Source organism: Rhyacophila brunnea, unplaced genomic scaffold, assembly GCF_057557595.1.
Source record: "Rhyacophila brunnea isolate RB1 unplaced genomic scaffold, BYU_Rbru_1.0 scaffold_21, whole genome shotgun sequence".
In the NCBI taxonomy this organism is placed as follows: domain Eukaryota; kingdom Metazoa; phylum Arthropoda; class Insecta; order Trichoptera; family Rhyacophilidae; genus Rhyacophila; species Rhyacophila brunnea.
The window spans coordinates 6,601,452-6,628,147 of record NW_028232871.1 but is presented as its reverse complement, the minus strand read 5'-3'; the positions used below and the strand labels follow the sequence as shown (position 1 = coordinate 6,628,147).

General features: G+C 33.1%; 1 protein-coding gene across 1 annotated transcript in view; it reads left to right on the top strand.

Annotated features, from left to right (window-relative positions):
• Setd3 (SET domain containing 3) overlaps positions 1–26,696 on the top strand; it is a 96,809-nt gene extending 70,113 nt beyond the window's left edge. Inside the window, exons 5-9 of the mRNA XM_085948775.1 lie at positions 18,526–18,643; positions 19,252–19,379; positions 20,033–20,232; positions 22,217–22,448; positions 25,106–26,696. Coding sequence (XP_085804901.1) covers positions 18,526–18,643; positions 19,252–19,379; positions 20,033–20,232; positions 22,217–22,448; positions 25,106–25,184 — 757 coding nt within the window. The 3' untranslated portion in view covers positions 25,185–26,696. The remainder of the gene's footprint in view (positions 1–18,525; positions 18,644–19,251; positions 19,380–20,032; positions 20,233–22,216; positions 22,449–25,105) is intronic.

Below are 26,696 nucleotides of genomic sequence, written 5' to 3'. Positions count from 1 at the left end.
ATCCGCAATTCGCAGCTTTACTATGTGTCGTTCATATTTATTACATTGCACTGCTATATATGTAAAATGTCCTCTAAATCATCACATTCATCGCAGAGCTGCGAATCGCTTCTTCCCATGATGGGATTAGGGAACCAATGTTATTGGGGGACGTTCCTAATTTTGTATAGTTACCATCATTCGTAATAAATAACAAGGATTTAATTATTTTTTTTACATCCTTGGATGGACTTTTCACTCAGTTCACAATAATAATTATAACAAAATCAATTCAAACGTAAAATTCTCTACTCGGTAAACCTCACCGTGTGAGCTACATGTGTGTCATAAAACAATCTTTATTATTATATACCAAATGCAAAGTGATACAATCATTTTAAAATTATCATAATCCTAATTCCAGTATTCAAAGGAGATCAATCCTCTTTGGTAAAGAATCGTATTATAAGCAAGAGAGAAGTTAATCTTATCTTTTCGAGATACGAGGAGAGAAGAGAGAGTTGCGGAACAAGATGCAGGCAAGTCTTGCATCTTGCGTCACGTCACATTTGAAAAACTTTAAAGCAATACCTGTATCATGCCTACGTATACATGCAGTTCAGAGATATGCATGTATGTTGATGAGTTTACATGCAAGCGACAGCTGTCGATCTCTTCCATTCGAAACTTATCAACCACGTCAATAGACCAAGTGAATTACGATAAATTGTCACTTTTTTCAATAAAAACCTTTTTGGCGCCCATTGACGTATGCATGTTGCACACTCGCAAAATGTGGCTAACATAATAATATATAGTGCATCAGTAAGGATTGCGAACTGACATTAGTGTGAAATTCTCCGCAAATTAATCTGCTATGCGAAGTTATTTTTAGGTAACTCAATCAATAATTGTCCTTTATTTGCTTCAATTTCATACATTTATTACATACTAAGGTTTTCAACATATTTGTATTTAACAATTTTTAGTAGGTATGCTGAATTTCAGTTTTCTATCTCATCAGGAATTGAGAGATAGAGTAGGTAATGTGGACAAACATTTTTGCTCAAAAGCACAGTTATTAAAATTGGCTTAACGGGTATGTTACGTATAAATTTACCGTGTCCGGGAATTTGTACGTATGCAGTTCGCCGTAACACATTTCACCGTGAAATGTTGTATCGGAAATATATGGTCGTATATTGAAGACCGTCCAACCTCTTTGGGTCGTATATTATTGAGATAAAATTCATGTCTAAATAAAACCCGGTTCTTTTCGGTTTACAGGAAGCCAGCGGCAAACAAATTTTGAAAATAACCGATATACTGGATTATTTGTTAGGTCAAGTTGGTTAGGTTAGGATCTAATAAAATTGGAACATTATTCTTTGCAATGCTCCACGAACAACGCGTATTTTTTTCATCTCTTTCCGATAAGAAAGCTTACTGTGCTACGGTGAAATGTAATACGTACAATTTACATGTAACCTAAATTTCCATATTACTGAGCTTTTACTTTGGTTCCAACCAGACATGGAAAAATCAACAATATATTATAATATGTAAGTACGTGAATTTGTGTTTTCCCATCACTCCCTGCGGCTATGTTTGCAACATAAAATTATCTTACGATAATTTCCTTTTTTAATAATTATATTCAACAACAATTTAATTAGGTATAGCATAAATTCCGTTATGCATAAGATAAAAACATATGAGTATGTATACATACAATAAATTAGCTTCCGTACGTTGGCCTTACTTAGTTAGATGGACATAATAAATTATTCCTACTGTGTGCATTTAAAAAATACAACAATGGCGTAATAATTATTTCATTATAAAACGACACAATTTTGTTTTAATTGCCATTATGCAACTTGAATAATAATAAATTATTCGGTTAAGACGGACAAACCAACTCGGTCAATGTCGTGTACGAAAAAAAACAACAATGCGGGTAACTTTGTTTAATAAGTTGAATTTTATTAAAATATTGTTATTATAGTGTTATCGCTTTCTAAGGTCGAAAACCCTGCGTTTAGATTTTTTATTAAGATACAAAATAACGGTACAAAGATGTACACACTGCCTTCTATCAAAATAATAACTCATAATCACCTAATATAACTGAATGGCCCACTGCGCCAAAAGAAATGTCGCGTGAGAAATATACTTTTCGATGTTATGACAGGGATGGGCATACATGAGGTCACATTCTGGATTTTCTTATACATATATAAAGAGCCACATCATAGTCACGTGTTCTCATATAGTATTAAATACACAAATTCAAATTTAATTACATTTCTACACAAATCTTATATAAGAAAATATAAAAAATACATATATAAGAAAATACTATTGTCGCTTACAACATTTAGAAAAGAAAACTCGCGAAAATACAATTATGATGCGGAAAGAAAATACCTATATTTTTATCAAGAGATATTGGAAGCGGCACTTAACCCAACGAAGAGCCTCATTTGGCCACATCTGTTATATAACTATAAGCATACGACATCAGTTCGATAGTTTTGACGAGGTAACACAGAATTAATGGGAACTGAAATACCTAACGGGTGTGGTGTAACAGGCAACCGATCTCGAGTGTGGAAGAATATGGGATAAACTTAAACACGCGTCAAAAATACGTCATTCCAAGCGTGTCGTTCGTTCTGACAGCTGCTCTCGGTTTATGCACTGACGCGAAGGTTGCAACACACACTACTGCACGTCTATCATGTGCGTTTCATTTTGATAGGACACTCCACATTCAAAACCCTGCTTCAAAATGTAGTGTATTGGGGTATAGCCTATCTGTTTCCTCGTGTCAGGTTCACCAGGCACCAATAGGGCTGTGCAGCTAGTCATTTGTATTTTTCTTGAATTATTGTTTTTTTGTATTTATTTTGTGTCATGTTGTGAACGTCTTAAATTAATAATTTGTTATGTTCTCGATGTGTCTTTTTTTAAATAAATAAATACATAAAGTGACAAATATCCAAGATAATATCAAAACTTCTTCGCATAAAGGAACGTTAATGTACCACACTCAGTATGAGAGTCGATTATAAAGAATTTGGGGTATCTTTCAGAGCTAAGTCTGAGACGTATTTTTTCGTTAAGTCAATTTTTTCGTCTAAGGCGTTTCCGCAGCGATAAAATCAGTATTTGATCAAATCTCTCTCATTTTCGCATTTACTCGAATTTATTTGTCCATTTTTTTTAAAAGTACATAAATGAATTTATACAATTATGTATTCTCATGAATTTACTATACGTTACTGGTTCGAGCTAAACAATAGTCTATTTTTATTCATAGCATATTAATTATAGATAAGTATATATGAAAAATTTGTTTGCAACAATGCACCGAATTTTTCGACTAACGTCGTGTTGTATTGTATTGTGTTTTATAAATCCATGTTACTTTTATCCGTATACTTTCGTTTTTTTGCTCGTTCTGGCCAGAGGCAGGAGAAAAATTATATTTTAATAATATCAACCAAATTCAAATTAGTTTTCTAATTGCTCTGCTTCTTCTTTTGATTGTTTGCAGCTCAGACCATTGTTGCATCGTCATCATCCATTGTATGGAATCTTTTGACCCAACTAAACAGCGATAGTGATAATGATATATTATTTTATTTCGCTCATTTAGCCGACCCAAGCGGAAACTTTTTCATTTATATTTATTTCACTATATTATATCGTATAAATCCAATATTTTAATGCTTAATGGCGATGCGCATTTTGATTATTTAAAGTGAAAAGATATGGAAATTAACATAAATGAGTGTAGGTCAAGCTTATCATTATTTTTTTATAAATCATACATCATAAACGTAATATATTCATTATTTATGAAATAACGGCATCTACAACATACACTTTTATATAATTAATGACGTATATCCTAACAAACCGCCCTTTGACTCCGTACGAATACGGGGAGGAATCACATGAGAGAGAGGTGGATTGTTTGTACTTTTTAGTATGGGGGGTTGTTTCAGAATGAACTGATTTATTGACATAGTAGAAATTACCAAATATGAAATGACCCCCACATTCTAAAGCGGGCCCACACGCCAGGATCTTTGCCGGGGCCCCTTCGGTAGAGTATACGTTTTATAACTTTGCACTTTTTACTATACTGATACTTCTTTTTTCCTGATTACTTCGCATAAAATTAGATCAAATGAATAGATAATAATATGTAAATAATTACAAGATAAAAATAACTTTTTATATACTTACCACGTTTTTAAATTTTCTGTTGAATCATATAAACTTGACAATTCTATGTATTAATAAATACTTTTTTGTACTTGATAGAAATACTGAATAAATATAGAATACTGAAATGTCATTTTGACATTTCATAATGACTTCCATAGTAACGCACGTATATATTAATAATTTAGTTGCTAGGACCCCCTTAGCAACCAATAATAGTGTTTTACTTTTTACGATTTTTTTTCCAAAATCACTTTCCATACAAAACAGAATTAACTGAAAATGAATTCAATTCTGCTTATAGATGGCTAAAAGTATTAAAAGAATGTATTGTCATCGTGTTCTGATATATTCTAAAAGTTTCAAATGTCTAGCTAGTCGGGAAGTTAGTTAAAAATCCATCGATTGCAAGATTTGTATTGAACAAACAAGAAAAAATTTGTACTGGACAAACAAGAAGACGAGCTAATAAAAACGTGGTAAAAAAATATATATTTTTAAAATATATTACACCATTTTCTTCCTAGAGCTGGAGTGCAAAGTTATGAAGCATATACTCTACCTATCGCTAAGGTTAAAAGCAGTGTGATGTTCTACAGTAGCGTTTTAAAAATGGTGTTTGAAGGCATTTAGGGGTATTCAGTGTTTTCTTAACGATTTTTTTTTATTTCTTAATACATTCACTCGAATTATGGAATTGTTGAGTATTGATACACAATAATGAAAAATTGCATCGTATAATCACATATTTTTAAATTTTCGTATTCTTAAAGTAAAAAAGCTTTATTTACAATTACAACAAATTTGTAATGAGTGTTTATCTCATTTATCTCGTTGACCCGCCATGCCGCCCCCTTGAGCCCAAGCGCCAGGCTACAGCCCTGTCAACCTCCTCCCATGTGGGGGCCATGGTCCTAGGTATAGGTTGTTGTTACTACATAGTTACTATTTTCCTAGATCATTTTTATTTTGTTTACTGACCTCGTTAATTATCAACAAAGCCTTCCAACGAGGCAGGTTTAATGAGCTGAATGTAAAAATAATCACTGCTTCGCTGTTGCTGCACCTTTGTTTTAGCTGAAATAATTTCTTCCTAACCGCTCAGTTAGTTAAGTATATTATACTTTTGTTTTAGTTAAAATTTTGTTTGTTCTCACATCTCGTTCTCATTTTACGCTTTTCATCTGAAAAATAATAATACTGCCAACTCACGCCTGAAATGTCGCGTGGGAAATGATGCTTTGCGATGTTACGTGTACAAATTATCATGTTATTCTTACTCAAGTGTATAAATTTAATATCCATGGTGATATCAAATCATCTTCGGAAAGAGGGGGGGACCTTAATGGGAAGGAAGTATTTCCGTCATAACGATTTCAATTCAATTCATTTTGTTCACATTATGACGTCGTGTAACATAATATAAAGAAAAATAAGTCAAATAAAATGTATATATCGTCACCATACTATTAAAACCTCTTAAGTCTGTTTGAGAAGAATGTTGAGGGGATGGAAAAACGTAATGAAAGCCATATTTTAAACACCTCTCTAATCGATGAATCTACTAACACTGGTTGTGAAATACGAGGTTTTAATTCCATGTTTGAAACCACGAGACCTACGATTTTTTTTAAATTTGTCGATAGATGACAGCATACCAGTCTAGAGAACTGAAGTTTTTATATTATGATTTAAAATGTTTTTTTGTTTAAATTTTGTCGAACAAACTTAATTTTTTCATAATTTCGGACTTACGAGGTCTTAATAGTAAGGTGACGATATATTATATGAGTACAAGAAAGTACATAAATGAGCTAAATAAGCCTTAAATTATAAAATAATTCCTAGAGGTTGTGATACTGATGACAATAATATCTATAACGTACTTGCCATAATAACTGAATTTAGAAAGCGCTTCAGATAGTATTATAAAAACCATTCGTTAGTTAACTTTGTCGCAATTAGATAGGACACGTATAGCATAGTGGTCAGTGCACATGGGCGCGAATCCTACAAGGCACAGGTTCTGATCCTGCTGGGTGTAATATTTTTTTTCAAAAAGATTTTTTCTAGTGGTTATATATTTCTCTGAAGAATATTTCTATGATCTGTGTTTCGGAGGCTTTTCCGTATATTTTCAATGAAAAATGCTGCAGTCATAATACGAGGGTGGGTCAATAATTCCTTAGAAAAAAGCATTAAAACAGTTTTTATTTTTGTATTTTTTTTTTATTTCTCAACATAATCTCCTTGGAGCTCAATACACTTGGTTAGACGTTTCTCAATTTTTTTTAAACCGTCAGAAAAATAAGTTTTCGGAAGGTCCTCAAAATAAGCATTTGTCCGATCGATGACTTCTTCATTTGAAAAAAAACGTTGTCCACTTAGCCATTTTTTTAAGTTTGGGAAAAGGAAAAAGTCACTGGGGGGCTAAATCTGGCGAATACGGTGGGTGGTCGACCAATTCGAACTTCAATTCTTCAATTTTAGCCATTGATCGTAAACATGTGTGAACACTGATGCTGTCCTGATGAAAGAGGATTTTTTTCCTGTTTAAATGAGGCCGTTTTTCTTCAATTTCGTTTTTTAGCTGGTCCAATAAAAATGCATAATAATCCCCTGTTATTGTTTTTTCTTTTTCCAAATAGTCAACGAAAATAATTCCACGTGCATCCCAAAATACAGTAGCCATAACCTTACCAGCTGATTTTACGGTTTTTGCCTTCTTTCGTTCGCCTTTCGCAATCCACTGCTTTGACTGTTCTTTCGTCTCGGGAGTATAGTGGTGTATCCATGTTTCATCTACAGTCACAAAGCGACGAAAAAATTCATCCGGATTGCGTTGCATGAGCGACAACAGGGCTTTAGAGGCCACCACCCTATTGCGTTTATTGTCGACTGTGAGCAAACGCGGCACCCATCTTGCAGAAACTTTTTTCATGCCCAATTTGTCATGTAAAATAGAAATGACGCTACCTTTTGAGATCCCTGTAACTTCAATTATCTCACTCAACTTTAATCTTCGGTCACTTAACACCATATCGTGGATTTTATTGATCATTTCTGGTGTAGTCACCTCTACAGGACGTCCTGAGCGTGGTTCATCCTTTGTTGATGTACGACCACGTTTAAATTCATTTAACCAGTTATAAATAGTTGCAAGTGAAGGAGCAGATATGCCGTGAACTAAATCCAACTCATTTTTTATTTCCTTTGCTGTTAACCCTTTTATATTAAAATGTTTAATAACAGCTCTAAACTCAATTTTCTCCATTTTTGTAAACAAGCAAATTTTTTTTTTAAATGTACGAAAATAAAAAACAACAACCCGACCAATCTGATTGAAACTTCGCAGCATACTGAATCGGTAGTGCCGCTGCATGAAAACAAACCGCTTACAGTACTAGTCGCGCCACCTGTCGGCTTTTCTAAGGACTTATTGACACACCCTCGTACTTCAGAATATGTGTAGCAATCTTATCACTCAGCATTAAATGAATGACATACTTTAATATGTATGTTTTGTTGTCAAAACAAAACAATAGAGCAATAATAATCGTCATAATTTCCTCAATCATAATTCGATCAGTAGTCTGTTATGATTTGTTAATTGCGACAATATAAATCTTATAATATATATACTGCATTTGTATACTTTGGAAGGACAATCCATGAAACTCACTCACTCATCGAGTCCGCCATGCGACGCACTACTATCGTCACGAGTCCTTCAATCGACGTAATCAACCGACGTTCCAATCGAATCATGTCTTTCAGTTCATTAATAATATAATCAATCTCTTGATCACATCGATCTCACCAGTACCTCCGTATCCGTGATTATAATCTCACGCTGACATCTTTATTTTTGTATTTATTGTATTCTCGTGTCGACCAATAAACTCTCTCCTCACAGCATCCAAGCATCTACGACCTTCTATCTCCTCCACAAGTCGTCTACCGCCAAATATGTATAATATTCAGTATTGATTTTAAAGTATTATAAAATAACTAGCTGACCCGGCAAACGTTGTTCTGCCATATAAATTATTTCTAGTGAATATTTTGGTTGTTAAATAAAAAATAACGAATGTATCGTAAGTGTGTGGGGATGGGATCTATGACAGAAAAAGGAATAGAGCGCTGTAGACGATGACCGCCGATAAAAACAAAAAAACATCAACATTCATTTTCTCAATTCAAAATGAGTAATGATGTTCATAATGAATGAATTACCTGTGACAGGATCTCGTTATTTAATGTTTATGCAATATCCGTCTTGTCCCTTCCAGAAAATTAGCGGATATTAGAGAGCGTCGTATGAACGGTGTGTGTCAGCGGTGAACTCCAGATTATTGTTTCTTCTTCGAATCACGATTTCTCGCGTCGATGTGCGGTCGCCAACCATGATTCCAGCAATGTCGTCAACAACAGGCATATTGAATCGACGCACGTGCTCTCCAGCTGGTGTTTTATCAGTATTGATGACAATAGCATGATTGTCACTTTGCAATTCGTGCATGTGTGCTTTGAAGAATTTCAATAATTCATTGTGCTCATTTAACAGGGCGTCCAGTTCGCCGACGATGTGCTTGGCATTAGGCGAATTGAGGCTATTGTAGCCGCAACGTGCATCCACATGATTGATGTCCTCACCGCCCATGAAATAGATTTGTAAAAAATTATGTGGTTCGTTTGGCATTGGCAGCAATGAGCCTACTTTGTGGTATACCTGGCCTTTGATTTTGAACGTAGAATGGAATTGTTGACCATTTGCCGCAGTATTGTGAACTATTTCTGTTGCTCCGAACGAAGTCATTTGGAAGCATGAATTGAATGTCCGAATGGACTTCAGGAACAGGTTTGAATCTGGAACCGTGCCGATGAGCAAGCCGTTCAATGGTTCTGGTGGTATCTCAATTTCTGGTAGTTGCACTTTTCCTGATGCGCAACACATCCCGGCTGACTCATGTTTGAATTTGAGCGCATGACAATGGGGACATTCTTTATCCATAGCACCAATCAGCACTTTCGGATGAGCGGAATATTCAATATCTGGCTCGTATTCGAATGCGAGACGAAGGAACGAAGAGGATATAAATGTTTGTTGTACTTGTTGGCGTTGTCGGTCATTTGCTCTGCGTGTGTTAACTACGAACCGGCGCGCTTGGCTCCGTTCCAATTGTCGTTGTTGATTTCGTTCAGCTCGTGCCTCTTGTGATTGAGATGCACGCAATTGCGACATGCTTACACGCACATTTTTGTTATCTTGTTGGATTTGTTCGTCTGTTCTTTCTGCTCTACTATTTTGCATGTTTGTTGCTTTTTTCGTTCGACGGCCCAAATGGCCCCCCTTGCGTCTTGCTGGCATTGTGACTTTGATACACGCACATAAAAATAGATACATTAAAATAAATCGTACAAATTTTTGCACGCACTGCGTTGTGACATGCCGAATGAAATGTCAAAATGACGCGACGCTTCTCTTGAATTCTTCTCGGACGTAGCGCCATCTGTCATTCAACAACATAAATAATTTCGTTCTGTTTGAAATACGAACGACGGCTAAATTTGTTCATACAAAAATAATATAATCGCGATTAAAAAATGGGTGGGTGGGGATAGGAGGGTGAAAATTTAGAATTATAGGTATTTTTTATGCCAAATAATAAAAAAAAATACAAAAAAAAATTGTCAAAAAAATAAAAGAAAATTTTTCTGGATAGAGATACCCTAATCATCTAGCGGTATGAAATATACTTGTTGACCTATTCTCATACCTAACAAATATACATAAAAAAATTCATAAAAATCGGTCGAGCCATTTCGGAGGAGTTAGACCACAAACATCGTGACACGAGATTTTTATATATATAGAGATGTTGCAATCAAGGCACAGCTCTAAAATTAATCGTAATGCCGTTACTATCTATATTATTTACTGGATCAATAAAATGCGTTATCAATTATTATTAATTATTGTTTATGTATATTGTATATCACTGACCAGTGAAAGTTATTTAGAATAATATAAATTATCTAATTTCTCCGGTCTTTTGTTATCGATTAAAAATTTCCATCGATCACTTCCGGAGCTACGGCTCATAAGTGAATTTAGTGATCCAAATGCATAATAAAGCGATGTAAAGAAATTTTGACTCGAGTGATGAATATTAAGTGAAATTCTCCAATCTTATACATATTAGTACTATAAATCTTCTATAGGCCATTAATTTTAATATTAATAAATGTATTTTTTTACTCAATACTAAACATACACAATATTTTTAGAATATGATTCTTTTTATTGAAAGCCTCAGAAACATACTTACATATTAGAATCCTAGAAAAAAGCGGGATCGAGTGAGATTCGTGCCATTATACATGAAGTTATCAATCCATGATATAATATTGTATAAGGCGAAACTACTAATTACGCTATCTGAAGTGTTTCTTTGTAATGATTAATAAACATGTTTTAAGGACTTTTGTTAGAGCCATCAAAGTTTATAAAAGCAACCACACTACCTCAATAAAATCATACTTAAATGGTATTAATAAACTACTAAATTTATCAAGAACGCACACAACTAAGACATTTAGTGTTTTAGCGGCTCTAGTAGTCCAATGCGCAAACCGCTGGCTTCTCAATACAGGAGGGTTATGGGTTAAATTCCTAGTGAGGTTCTCAAGTCTGGATGTTTTTGTGACGTGTTTCATTGCTTAGTGTAATTACTCCCAAACTATTTTCAACAACTTACAGTTATTGGACCACAAAAATGTATGAGTTTAGTATTTAAAGCGAGCCAACGTCCCGGGATGCTGGGTGTGATTTATGCTAATTTATATTTCGACTGTGTTTAGGGAAAAGGACGTAACCCTCGATTTTTCGAAAAGTGCTTTTATTAGATATTAACAATGTATACAACTAAATACACGTCCTGTAAAAAGGAAGTAAGCCGCAAATGCCGATTTATTATCTAAATTCAGGTTTTAATTGAGTTTTAATTATGTTTTAATTTAAGGAAAAAACTATTTTCCCTCAATTTTAATGATTTTTCTGTAACAACTTCTTTACTTATTAGTAGATCGAAAAGATATTACACTAAATAATCAATCATCATGCACCCAATGTCTGTGACTATTTTTTTATTAATATTGAACCAAAATCATTCAAAAAACGTTTTTTGCCTCTCCTGTAAAATTTGTTCTGTGTGGGTTACGCCCTTTTTCCTAAACACAATCAAATTTTGATGATATGCGCGCCCTTTTATTATTTAATTTTTTAAACTAATTTTGTTTCTTTGGAGATATCGTGTAATAAACTTGTCATTGTTAATTATCTCGAAAAATAAATGCCCAAAAATTTTTGGGCATTTATATATAGACACAGTATGAGGTATATATCGGTGAAAGTTTCAAATTGACAGGGCGTTAACAAAAAAGTGTGGATGAAGGTTGTATGGGCATTGGGGACACATCACGTTTGGAGCACCAGAAAAGATAAAACTATCAAATTCCCACCAACAGTGTATCCTATTAGCTGTGCAAGTTTCAGTCCCTTGTTGGCCTAGTAGTTTCCGACCAAACGGAAATTGAAAACCATAATATATGTACTCATAGTTGTAGGTTTAATATATCGGTATATTTAAAATTTGGAATTGGTACTTAGTTAAGTAGGTACCTACCTAGGTACTAAGTTAGAGCCGTTTCAGATGGGACACCGGTGTCGCGCTCGTATATAATATAGGATGCCTTTGTATTCCAATAAAGGGGCCTTTGTATTATGGTAATGAACGCCCCAGAGCTAATGAGTCAACGCATAATTTCGCGTTATAAATTACAATATAAAACTGACTGCGGTAATAAAAACAAGTGTATCGGCGGCTTGAGAATGTAGCGGCTGACGGAAAAGTGTACCGGACACGCGTTGACTCATTAGCTCTGGGGCGTTCAAAAACATAATACAAAGGCCCCTTTATTCGCATACAAAGGCCTCATTATTATACACGAGCGCGACACCGGTGTCCCGTCTGAAACGGCCCTAAGTATCCGCTTAGAGATTTGCCCGTTATCATATTGTACTTATTCATTTTATAGTATTTAATTATTGCTGTCTCATTATTGTATTATTTTATAGTATTTAATTATTGCTGTCTCATTATTGTATTATCTTATAACTTTCACTGTTCGTCATAAAAGAGAGATGATGAAGAAATATTATTATTTATAGTTTGATCGCATTTTAAATAGCAAGAATAATAAATTGAGATAGTTAATATGAACTGTAAGCTGAACATAAATACATTTTTATCTATATTCCAACTTTCCGTGACAAGTCAACAAAACGCCATAAATTTTAATAAAACTCTGTTATAAAACTGTATTCATGAAATGTGAGCTATGTGTAGCAAAGATTACTTAGGTTAAAATTTAATATATACCTTCAAATAGCCTACTGGCAATATATGTAGTTACTAACAGAAACTATAGTATATTGTGTAATATATTGCAGATTAAGATTCTGAATAAGCACTTTGAAACTTTGAAACTGGCCAAACGAGTAAATCGATAAATTATTATTCTTTTATAGCAGAGCAGATACAGGTTTTCAAGTAAACTTAAAAGAAAACTCCTTAAATATTGGTAAAGAGAAATTTTGTTTTGTTGAATCATGTAGGTATTATGTAAAACAATGTTAAAACCTCGTTGATACGCCATCCTCATAGGTTAGGACTTCGCTTTCTGGTCTATGGTAAAGAGGGTTTTGTAGTGTTGCAAAATAAAATTTTCAAAATTCAAGAGATTCGATGATTTCTCTTGGTGAAAAATAGATTAGTAACTCTCAAATCGTACTATTGTTACAATCTCACGAGTGTTTTCTAAAATAAAAAAACCGCGAAAATGTTTCATTCAGTAGATTTAGTAAAATGTCAGTAAACATGACAACACTGCTGGCGGCCACTGTTTTGACAGCCCGTATCAACATAGTGCATTTTATTTTGTTGTCGATTTATTGATTGAAACTTTTTTTATATTGTACGCGGTGCGATACAACTCTCTAGTGTGTTATAGAAGAATGATATACAAGATTTTATAAAACAATGATCTCTGATAGTCTAATACCGTCGGCCGTTCTTGTTGACCAGTCATCCTTGAGATTATAAGTCATCTGTAATTCTCTCTTGCAAATCCTCTAAGTACTTCAACGACCTTCAGTAAAAAACTGATCCACCCAAAAATATTTTTATTATACTATCATTGTCCGGCTATTTTTACCCAAAGTTAATAACTCACATTTCATAATGCCAACTAAAATATTAGCATAGGAATTATTTCTCTGCTGTTTTTTCTCCCATGCTTTTCCCATTCAGCCATAGCTCTAAATGTGATAACTATCAAATAGGTAGATACTTACTAAAATACTTTCTTAATGCTTTACGTGTCATTCTTTGTCACCGCAAGCCAAAGCTACAAAAATCGTGTGAATCTTTAGACAGTGGACTGCGCATAATGTAAGTATATTATTTTTATCCACAGACAATATCCTTAGGTCACAGAATAGGATAGTGATACTAATTCGAATCGTCTCAAAATCGTATTACCTTATTCATTCAATTTTAATTATTTAATACTGGACAATCGGAAACCCATTCAAGTTTCTAACGTTTCATAGTTTATACTTCACCTCCAGCGCTACCGGATAATAATTCTTGTGCCAGTTATCACCGGTGCCTATTGGTATCATTTTATAATACTATGACTTTCCGTTCAAATCTGTGTTACACTTCCAACCACGCCCGCTCTATATTTCTCCATTTAACTTCCGGTAGAATGAAGAGTGTTAATTTTCTAATAAAGTGTAAATATATAATTAACCAAGTCTTATGGCGGCAAAATTGAAATTACGAAAATACTAGTAATTCGATAAAATCTACTAACTCTGTTCACACCAATGAAATTAGTCATTTACTTTTTATCTGTAAGAAATAAAAAGGCTTTTTTATTTTTATTTTATTTATTTATTATATATTCTAGAATGTAGAGCCTTTCTCAATAAATACCTTAATAAAAATACATCTTAATTATTATCATATTCGCTTATTTAACTCATTTAGTACTAACACCGCGACTGGCCCGTTTAGAGTCGTTGGCCATTAGATATAATTAACGTGTTATATAAATGTGGTAATTAAAAGGTTAGCATGTTAGAATGTTTGTTAACATTGATGTGTAAGGAAATCATTTAACTGTAAGATTTTCTTAATACTAAAATATCAAATTAGGCAGTGGAATATCGATTATCGCAGTCTTCCCATGCAGTCAAAATCTGAATTAAATACGCCGATGACGTCACAAATTACTATTCACAAGGATTGTTTGGGCGAAAGAGAAGATTTTATCTAGTTTGATTTCGTTTATATACATCATTTATTTATAACTCATTTTGCAAGCTTTCTGTGACTCGATAGATAAGAATTTGTAAAATATAAATAAATTTAGTTCACTAAATAATTGTAACTAAAATACTCATGAAACAAAATTCAATTTCAAATCCCTTAAGGGGGGACATGCTCAGCGTAGGTCAAAATTGAGCTTTACCGTTAGCACCGCACACTACCTTATTCTTAGGTCAATAATTATTATAAAGCAATCATTATTCATAGGATATTTATCACACTTGATTGGTCAAAGACATAGCTGATAATTAGTATCTTTAGAATTATCTTCAAATGTGTTAATCTTGCCCATTTTTGGAATAATAAAATGGCTAATTCTTGTCAAATTTGGGATCACAGAGATTATCAATATAATTTTTTATCGTAAATATTTCACTATAATAATGTCGATATAAATTATACTGATGGTTTTATAAATGCGTTTAAAAATTAATAAATGTAAAAAATCTTAACACCACTGCACATTTATGTACTAAAATATGACTATATTCTAAAACATTAGAGCGAGAGGTTCAAAAGAATACTATTTTATGTAATAAAAATACTTTATGCAGTCATCAAATGTTTAAAATAAATATAAAGGATAATAAGGCTTCAAAATTATATAAATAGATTATCTACAACGTTTAAGGTATGTCCAGGATCATGCTTTGAAAATAGAAAAAAGCTCAATTTTGACCCACGCTGAGCACGTCCGCCATTAAGTATGACTGTCCTAGCACCCTTTTTCGGTTTCCTATAGTTTCCCTACTTCTAACAGGCACTCTTCGCCACTGGTACCTACCCACAATTGTAACGAAATATTACAACTACTTCTTCTTTGATAGCACTACAGTCAAGTCGAGACTTCCACATCATCCACATCTACGGCAGTCACGATCATTGGCAATTGTGTAGGTACCCACACTTAGCTGCTATAGGTCACATCTTGGACCTAAGTATTCAGTGCTCACATCAAGCGACGAGTAAGTTGCCGCTGCGAATAGCGCGTGTTTGACGTAGCGAACGCAGCGTGTGCAAGCATCCCATACAAACCATTATAGCTTGCACCGGTTCCAGCTACAAGTGGTTGACATCTAGGAAATCTTTAAACATAGGTTCATATTTCCTTCGATGTATTTCCTCATGTGATTCTTAACATTTCGATTATTTTCTTTACGCGTAAAATGCGATGATAGATGTAACACTAACGGTAAAGTTGGAAATATCGCCGTAAAATATAATAATAATATGCTTATCTAATTATTAGTGTAGTAAATCAAGCATTAAATTAAGTCGTGGTTTCCTGCGAAATTTAATGTTGAGTAACCGAGTGCTCATCACTATTTGGGACATGACATTATTGCCCAACACTACTTATTAAATTTTATTACAGTTTTAATAAAATAATAATTCAGTGAATTCAATCGAACTTTCATCGAGTGAAACGAGATATCCGGCATTTTGAAACATTCATGTAATTCGAATGGAGATTGTAAAAATTAAATTTTGTCAATTGTGACGGTAAATAATTATTTGGTTTGTTGGCCGTATCACTGTTAATGTTTATAATATTCCGAATTTATCAAAAAATCTCCCAACCTTATAGCCCGTTCACACGTGCATGGATTTACTGGGGTGGCAGTACGTTTTTTCGTCACAATAACAATGCAATGCAAACGTAAAAACGTATTAATTTGCATGCGATAGCTACAACTTGCGCGACATAAATGCGCATGCACAGTTGAACGATAGTGGCAAACCTGCCGGAAAAAATACGAACTACACCGCGCAGGGCATTTTGACGTTTATCGACTTTCACAACCTGTCAAATAGCACCACACAACGATAAAAAAACGCGTTCGCTTACACTTGAAGAATGAGATTGGCGAGACAGTCGGCAGTTTTGTGTGTATACAGTTATTGTTGCGATAGTTCAATTTACACGCCATTGTTGCCAGTAAATCTGTATGTAAATGAATGTAAATGTTACCTTTAATTGTTTTATAATATTAAACTAGGTGAAAAATCCTTCCAAGGATATACGAAAAATATATATATCTACTCTTGTTAATTATTAGGAACTTTATCCTGGCATCTATAATTTCGGAACATGTCTCATGTAAATAACAGAAAATATTGTAAAGCTGGTACTTACCTAATCCCATCATCAATTTTTACCACTGTCATCCAAACACCCAGAAGTCTTCGAAGACCGTCCATTAAATCTTTTTCATCCTTTGGGAAAAAAATGTTAATAACTCTTTCTGCAGTGCGTAGTGTGAATAATAGCAGCGCTGTTTTAATTTGTTTCGTTCATCTGTCGTGATATTATTTTACTTCAAAATAATATTTTTTGAAATTGGACTGGACAAAAGTAACGCGCGCATTTCAGGCTTCAAAATTTGGTATACTTATGTAAAATTATATTATAAAGGATAATATTTTTATCTCCCATATTTACATCAATTATATACATACTGACGTCAAATAAATATGTTTTCCTGTCGAGAGGGAAATTTTTGCCGGTCTTTTTTTTAGAATAATCGCGAAAGTTGAGAGGAAACCCTCATCACGACATATTATTATATTATTTATTTTCACCTAGCGGAATTTTCCGCAAGAAATCGAATCGCTCCAAGTGTTTTTTGTTTACAATTCAACATGTAAGAATCAGCTTATTAGTGATCGACACGGCATTTTTCAAATTCTTATACTGTACACAATTAACTGATATCTGTGGAAAGTCAGATAAACAGCGCACCAAAATTTCTGGTCCCGACTCCCAACTTAATAAATAAAAGTAGTGTAAGTAGCTGGTTTTTTTTTATTTGCATATCGACTGCTTATTCTGCAAACCAGCCAACTGCACTTTTGACCAATAATGAGATTTTGATGGCATTTTGTTATAAAATATTTTTCTATGCTCACGCAAAACACCCAACTGCAGGTGCCAAATTTTCAATATCGTAAATGGAACAACTTCGCTCTTTATATATTTTTTTCTTTATAATATAAAAGGGAAGCTAAAATAGTGTTTTAATTCATATTGCAGCTTATTTGTAAACAAAAAAATCTTTGGAATTATTAAATTCCACTCAATAGTTAAATTATTATGTTTTTTCTTTTTCCTGAACAATTTGCCCAAATGGAGTTAGCCGGTTTGCATATTGAGCTGTCGATATAAATGTGTAATAATAATCAATATGTACTCGTAAATTGCCGCGCTTATAAACCTCTACAACTTCCTACATAGTAAACCTTACAACCATTTTAGTAACATTTTTTTATTATACGTTCGGCTCACTATATAATAAATGTAAAATATAATATTGTATTTAACTGTTACAATCATTGAATTACTATCGAACGCAACATCTGCAAAAAAAAGTTTCAACGTATACCACCCTGGTCATAGACATCTGGGTCTGCTCATATAAATCATTGTTTCGTAAATATATGACTAGAGGCGAGTTTGGTTGAAAAATTAACTCTACCAACATTGCGTTAAAGGTGCATATTATTTAATATTATGTCTTTGGCATATTCTACTAGCATATTTATTTACTATTGGTTACAACGTAATAGAAAGAAATCTATTTTTGCTATTCCACATCGGAAATCGATTACTATCAGGGTTATCTTCTGCAGGTGAGCTGCACTCGTACCAATTACTTAAATTATTTAAGCATACCCTTAAAATATTGTAGTACTATTAAAAAAATCTTCTAGGTAGAAAGGTACCTTCAATTCATCAATCTCGAGCTATTTAAAATAAATGTAAAATTCGATGTTTTGGATACTGACTCAATCGGCACCCACCCGTTCTCCACATATATTAAATTTGTTATTGTCTCATTGTTCACAGTTGGGCTGTCTCCACGGCGATAACGCGCCTCAACAATATCCCATCCGAGGCGAATCCAGCTGAAAATGTAGTTGCCCTAATTCCATTGTGGGACATGTGCAACCATACCAGTGGTGAAGTAAGCATTTTCGTTTATTAATAAACAGTCAATGGTATATTTGCAGAAATTGTTAATAAATCTTCATACTAGATTAGTACTATTATGAGAATACTTAAGGCGAATCTTCTACCTACCAGAGGCACCTAGCGGAAAAATACAAAGCTTGCGATTTGAATTTTTTTTTTGATAATTTAATAATTTTAGACGAAGATAAACTTACAATTAAAAAAAAATGTTGTAAAATGTAAATTTGTTAAAGGATCCCATCTTATTATTACATATTTAAATTATTTTAAAATTTAGTTTATTAAGTTTTCTAAGCATCGTCTCTAAGAGATTTTTGACAAATTTATAGTTTTAATATTTTTTATAATAATTTTAAAAAACATCAATTTTTATAAAAATATAATTTTGAATAACTTTTATAATTTTAAATTGTAGGTTTATCTTTGACTTAAAAAAAATTCTTTTTAATGTTTTCCGACATATTTATTAATTAATACAGTTGAAATTGTGAATTATCAAAAAAATGTCTCAAATTCAAGTTTCATAAATGTCCGCTAGGTGCCTCTGGTAGAAAGGCTGAGTAAAGACATCACCTTAATATTGTAAATTTTATTTTACAGATTACAACTGACTTCAACCCGAATATGGACCAAGCCGAATGTTTCGCCTTGCGGGACTTCAAAGTCGACGACCAAGTGTTTATATTTTATGGCATTCGTACAAATGCATTCTTCTTCCAGTACAACGGGTAATAATATGGTGTCATTTTTCTTATTGAATTACTGTGTCAGTCGAGCGCCACATGTCAACTCTGCAGTTGGTAGATCGGTGTTGTAGCATTGTTGCAGAATAAGTTAAAAACATATTTGATGAAACATTTATTTTTCTGAGGGTCATGGAAACCCTTAAACCCTCCTAGGCTCATACTTTTACATTAATCCGCTGGTGTACTGCCCAACAACAAGTAATAACGGCGATAACAGGAAGTCGCTATAAGCGCATATAGAAGACTTCTCAGTGACGTACCTGTCATGGCAGCAACGCATGCTAGAGGTGTGTTAAAATAATGTATCAGCTCTCCTTTTAGCTGTGACTCTTTTTCTTCATCACAATAAACTAAAAGTTTACTAACAATAATTCTAACATCACTACTGATCGTTTTAGACATATTTTTATTATAAAAAGCTTGCGTAAATTGATAGATCCGTACACCACGGGAGCGTTAAATGAAATGATAAATTTTATTTCATTTTAAAACGGAAGTGCGATTAGCTGCACTGGAGGAGATTGTTAGTCCACAATTTTAACACGTGGACAAAAAAAGAAGTTCTTGTTCGATCAATACTAACTCATTGTTTTCCTAGATTTTATTCTTTCTAATGTTAGTGTTTATTGTTTCAGTTTTGTCTACCCAGAGAATCAGCACGACTCTCTCAAAATTCTCTTGGGAATCAGCCCCGATGACCCGCTGCAATCTCTGAAGAAGGAATTATTAGGAAAAATAGCCCTCAATGGAGCCACTGAATTTTCATTGGGAAACGTCAAAGAACCGATCAGCCATGAACTCATGGCTTTTGCGAGGGTATTCGTCATGGACAAAGGTAACATTATGTGCTGTAGATAATAAATTATATAGAAATACGTTGATAGAATAAGTAAATTTTTCAAGTACATGTACTCACATTATTTTTTTCATATATCTATAAAATTAGAAATATGTATACATTACAATGGAAAATTAATAAATTATATATTTTATTAACCTACTTTATCCGAATGATCAAAAATTTTCTTCTATTCAATTATTGTATCTTGGAAATTTTATCAGCTTACCCTTTCTCACATTATATACGTAGGTCTCCTTCTCTCTCCCACTTAAGAGTTTTGACAATAATTATAAATTTATTACAATATTATATAGATAGGACTCCAATGTAAAATTTTGGTGCTTATACGCCCTCGTAGGGTCTAGGACGATTTGGCACCGGACAACTGGACGCCACGGAATTCGAAAATAAATAGACGTTAGGTACTTATAGGTACTTTAAAAAAAAATATTTAATATTATTATATTATGATTTGATAGTTGGTGAGAATGTAAATATGCAGAGGTAAATAATGATTTAATCGTGCATATGTTTAAGTTCCAAGGAAAAAAGAGTTTTTTATTTTATATAAAGCCTTAGGCTTTGTATGGTAATTCTCAATCCACAATAAAGAATACATTATGTTAGAGTAAAATGAATTAAAACTACTAAGTAGTAGATAGAAACTGATTAAAATACCTCGTCTACGTTCTGTATACGTGTATACGACAGTGCGGCGTCCAATTGTACGGAGTCCAGTTGTCCCATTCCCCCCTCGTAGTACAGTGCGTAAGGCGTTGACCATTTATCGGGGGGCTCCGGGTTCAGTGCCCAGTGAGGTCACAGTATATTTATGTGATCTTCACAAAACCTGGGTGTTTGTTATTGTTTCACTTCAATTACTAACTGCCAGTAGCGAAGGGTGGAGGTAGGCTGTTAAGATCCGCCATAAATATTGCACATTAAACTTTGTTTGTCATACGTATTTGTTTTTATTGAACTGAGACTACAATGTACAGATGATGTTAGTTAGTTTTTTAAATTCAATTAATGTCAACCAATGTTTTTCAAAAATGGAAACTCTTGTTTTTATTTCTCTTCTTTTTCTTGGTCGTGCACTCATGGCTGAGGATCATGACCACATTTGAATTTCGCCATTCTTTGAGCGACCAAGACTTTCCATCCTTCTCGATCTTCCACTTCTCTCAGGGCAGAATGGATGGTGCCCCCAGTCGGCTCTTTCACTTGGTCGCTCCAGCGCGCAGACGCTCTTCCTCTGCTTCGCCATCCCTGGAGGCCACCCAAAACTACCAGTCTCTCCAGGTTGTCCAGTCCGCGCCTGATAATATGTCCAAAAAACAGCAGAATTCTTCTCGGACATATTGTCGAGAGCCGTTCCTTTATCTTCAGTCTCTGGATGATTGACTAGTTCGTCCTGTGCTCCGTCCAAGAAATGTGAAGCATACGTCGCCAACACCACATCTCAAAGGCATCAATTACCTTCCGTTCCCTTGCCTTCAGGGTCCTAGACCAGACTCCGTATAGAAATATCGAGAACACTAATGTTTGCACAAGCATCATTTTTGTGGCAATCGAAATTCCCCGATCCTTCCATATAGTGGTAAGGCGTGTCATCGCATTTTTTGCAATCTGTGTGCGCTTTCTTATTTCTAGAGCCCTCATAATATGTGCAGACCTACAAACTTATCTGTAGAATGGCCAAAAATGGAACTACGAACTACCATAGGACGCCATTTTGAAAATTTCATTCGAGTGTCAGATTTTGTCCAGTTACGAGTCTTGATTGGGTAGTTTTCGACAGTGGCTCCCCCATCCCATTCTTCAGATAAGTTTGTAGGTCTGTAGTACCTAACAGCTTAATTGTATATATGTAATTGTAAATATGATTCTTTTGTTAAAACTTATTTCGCAGAAACAATCCCAGGTTGATGTTGCTGTTTATTTATTTTGTTAAAATGGTTAAAAATTATATTTTCAGATGAACTGAACTACTATTTGTCCACAAAGTATGATTATTACATGCTTCACGTTGAAAACTGTGAATATATTAAAAAGGAACTGGACAAGAAAGCTTATAATTTTATTCACATGCGGTGCCGATTGTTGGCGAGCGCTCAGAAGCGGTTAGATGACGCCCAACTAATCGAAAAGTTGGCCATTACCGAAAAGACGACTGAGAAAAGCAGGCTTCAGCGAAACGAAAGTCACAGGTATTTTATCAAATTGCTAACATTATAACCTGAAGTGTCTAATAACAATAACCGATAAGACACTCATATTGTCAAAATCTAACAACATACCGTATTTCCTCGATTATAAGACGCATCGTTATTCTAATATACCAATAATGAAAAATATAGGAATACAATCTTATGACAAATTTACGCCCTGCAGCTCTGTTTCTGTGCTCTTTTCCATCATAATGTAGTCTTCTTGCTGACATTTTAAAGAGTAATTAGGGACAAAATTTTTATTCAAATTCAAACGTGTTTAAGGCAGTGGCTAGTGTAACTCGATTACCTGCTCCGCCGCACTGGACCAACTGACCCCCCCACTACTAGTAATCAGTGATGATTTATCACAGCTGTGAAATTTTACAGCGATTGTAAGAAGCCATTGATTATAAGACGCACCCTGAATTCAGAGACACCAAAATAGGAAAAAAACATGCATCTTATAATCGAGGAAATACAGTATTTGAGAATGTAACATTCTTTATTGAACATAGGTACATAATTTGGAAATGCCTCAGAAACATACAGATATATAATATATATACATATATAAAAAATCACGAATAAAATATGGCGCCGGACTGGATTTGAATCTGCATCCATTGGATTCCGGCCAATGTGCTTAACCAATTTAGCCACCTGCGCCTTACCTTAGGATGAAATTAACTAAGTTTTGCTAATATAGTCAATTGGCTTTTGTGGTTTGAATCATGGTAACAATAATAGGTAAGTACTAAACAATAAAACAACAAAAGAGCACTACACAAAATATTTATTTCTGGCCATAAAGAAAATTAAAGACAAATGGAGGAATATAATTAACTGCACGCTTCACCTAAAAGCCTAACCTAGCCAGGTATCTCCAAATAAAAGATATGTTATTAAACGATTAGCAAATGCAAGTATGTATGACATATATAACAATACAGCAACCATAAAGTACTTAAACAAATATGTTAAAAAAAAATAATCCACTTCATGAACATTATCACTCAAATCCAATCCCGATCCAAAATTCTGATCCCGGGATTTCAGGATTACAATTTGACAATCCCGGGATCCCGGGATTGGCATTTTTTTCCGTTGTTAATATATAATTTTTATATTTACAATTAACATTGATAAAATCGGTCAAAAATAAATCTAGTATAATTTATACTATTTAAAACATTTATTGTTAATACTGTATATCGTCACCGTTCAGGCAAAAGTCACCAACCCTAAACACATAGTTTTGAGATATCGCAATTCGAAAGTTTGAAAATGCAGGAAAAATCAGATTTTAATGTTTTTAAGGTTTTATATACATTGAATTATTTTCTCATGTCTTCTTAATAATTTCTTTAAGGTAATTTTACTTTTTGATGCTAATTAAAACATCTGGAAGGTTTTGAAGGAGGCAAGGTAGCTCAATTATGGTTTGGTGACTTTTGCTTGTTAATAATCTGAACAATGTTAGCCAAAAGAAGGATCAGTAAAACTCACCATCCATAGTATAGTGACTTTTGCTTGTATATTTATAACGAAGGATTATTTTTTTTTGTATAGTCAATAATGTCTATTCACCTATAATGACTTTTGCTTGTTAAGATTTTATCGAAAGTCATTTAGTGAAAAACAAATAATTCGGATTTAAGCAAAATTTTACTAACTAATGTACTGTTGTGAGTATAATTTTACGCTTCGGGTGACATACTCAACTCAAAACTGCCATTTTCAGGGTTGGCGACTTTTGCCTGAACAGTGACGATATCATCTCTGTTCTGGCAGAACACACTAACTGGAAAATACTAGTTTTGGGTAATTTGACTTTGAAGTTGTTAAAATGTTTGAAATAATGGTCTATCATGTGAGTTTATTAAGTATTCGTAAAAAGGATGACTTTGAAATAAAGACTGTTTATTTATTAAGAAGGTTTCCAGACGGTAAAGTTTGAAATAAAGAACATTTTGGTACTGACTCAATATGTCATTTTTTCGAATTAGTGTTTTCTGCCAGAACAGTGACGATATGTTCAATCTTGGAAAAACATAAGTTTAATGGAGTAAATAATATTGTAATATAAATAATAATGTGAATTTAATATGAGATTGCTGTTTCTGATAGTAAAGACTTAATGAATGCGTTAGCGAGATTTAAAATAGTAAAGCAAATCATGGTGTACTTATGGCCTTTCCGCTTCATAAATCTAATTAGTCAGCCAAATATGAAACTGCCGTAAAACGTATGAGATCGTGGTGGAATTAATAGTGTGAAGCATTGTTTTTTTCCAATCTTTCTCATTTTTATTAATTTATGTGAAAAAATAAAATGAATCAGCAACTTACATATGGGTATAAATCAAACTTCGTTCAAACTCAGTTTATTTCTAATGTAGTTATTTGTTATTAAAAGTATTTTTTCTGTTATATTTTCGTCTTTATTTTATTTTCCATAAAAATTGATAAAAAAATCAATTATGTTTATCAATCCCGTGATTCATAGGTATCGAAAATAGCTTGGGATCCCGAATCCCTACTCATAATGTCTCTGCCCCATATTATGGAATTGTCAGATGATTAATAGCGCATTGGAAAATTCCATAAGACAATAATTTTGGACGCTAAGTAATTTATTTTTATTTTATTTTTCAGAAATCTTGCGATGCAGTTGAAGGAACACGAAATGAAACTTTTCCAAAGAGCAATTGAATACACAAAAACAAAGTTATAGGAATTATAATAGATTATCCAAAATTATACATAAAAAATAATATTATACTTAAACTAGTAAATTTCAGTGAAACTGAATTATTAATTTACTATTGAAAAGTATTTTTTTTTATTTTGACACATTTCATTAATAATGTATCATTTCGCTTGGTGGACAAAGACGGTTTTATTTATTTATTTTTGAATCAAAATTTAATGTCATTATAAGACTGTTCTCCAAAAATTCCATAATAAATTATTTAATTTTTTGGTGAATGGAACTTCATAATATATACAAAAGCTTATCATTTATACTAAGCTTAAAAAATGTTCCATAGAATTCTGATGATTTGATATATTTTTTATTAATACACAATAATTCTTCACATAATATGATGTATGTATTTTTAATAAACTATATCTCAGTGTTAGTATTACGATAAATGCACTGCTCAATGTAATTTTCATAATATTCTCATTTTAAGCATTATACCTTGTTTACACGTGCATGGATTTACTGCTGACAGTACATATTATCGCGGCCATAACAAGAAAATGCATGTGTTAACACGTATTGTCATGCAAGTTGCAAGATTGCATGCATGAATCATAAAAGTTCGGAAGTTTCTGAATTTTCATGCGACAGTTGGGATTTTTTACAGCGCAGAGAGACTCATTTTGAGGTTGACCGATTTTTACGACCTGTCAAATAGTTTATAAATAAACTGTAAATAATTACAAACTGTAAATAATACCATAAAATGAGAACATCGCGTCTCGCTTACTCTTGAAGTATTGAGATTAGAGAGACAGTCAGCACTTTTACGTGTAAACAGTTATTGTCACAATAGTTTAAAATATACTATATTGCTGCCAGTAAATCCATGCACACGTGTACAGACGCTATTATAGTAAACATGACAATATAGTTCCTATTTATATTATACATTATGTTCTATCCATGAATTAAATTTTATTTTCAAATATAGCATAATTTTACTTCGTTAAAATGCCAATAGATGGATCCATAAAAATATCTACTACACCATCTGTGACTAGATTTTTTAATAATAATTATCACAATGTCCAACAGATGTCAGTGTTGTATGAAAAATCCATAATATTAGATTGTTATTACTTATGGTCACAAAATGTGTTTTGTATTATTCATTTATAACGGCTTCTTGTTTGCGAAGTATTTTCACTAGGAAAACAGTAATATTCTATAAATTATTTTCAGAACTGTAAATAATAAACAGAAAGTTATAATTTCCTAAAACTACATGCTATTAAACATTTGAAAATATTCACCAAAAATACTAAATAAGTGACGTTATAAGTACCTACTCGAATATTATATTATGTAATTATGTCTACATATTGTACGTATTATCAAACCATATCTTATAAATTATATTGTATTATGTTCGATACAATAATTATTAATATCGAAATGAATATTTTTTATTCAACTGTTTCTAAGAATCTCTTCTGAGAATATTTAATATAAAGTTATACATAAACAATATTTATC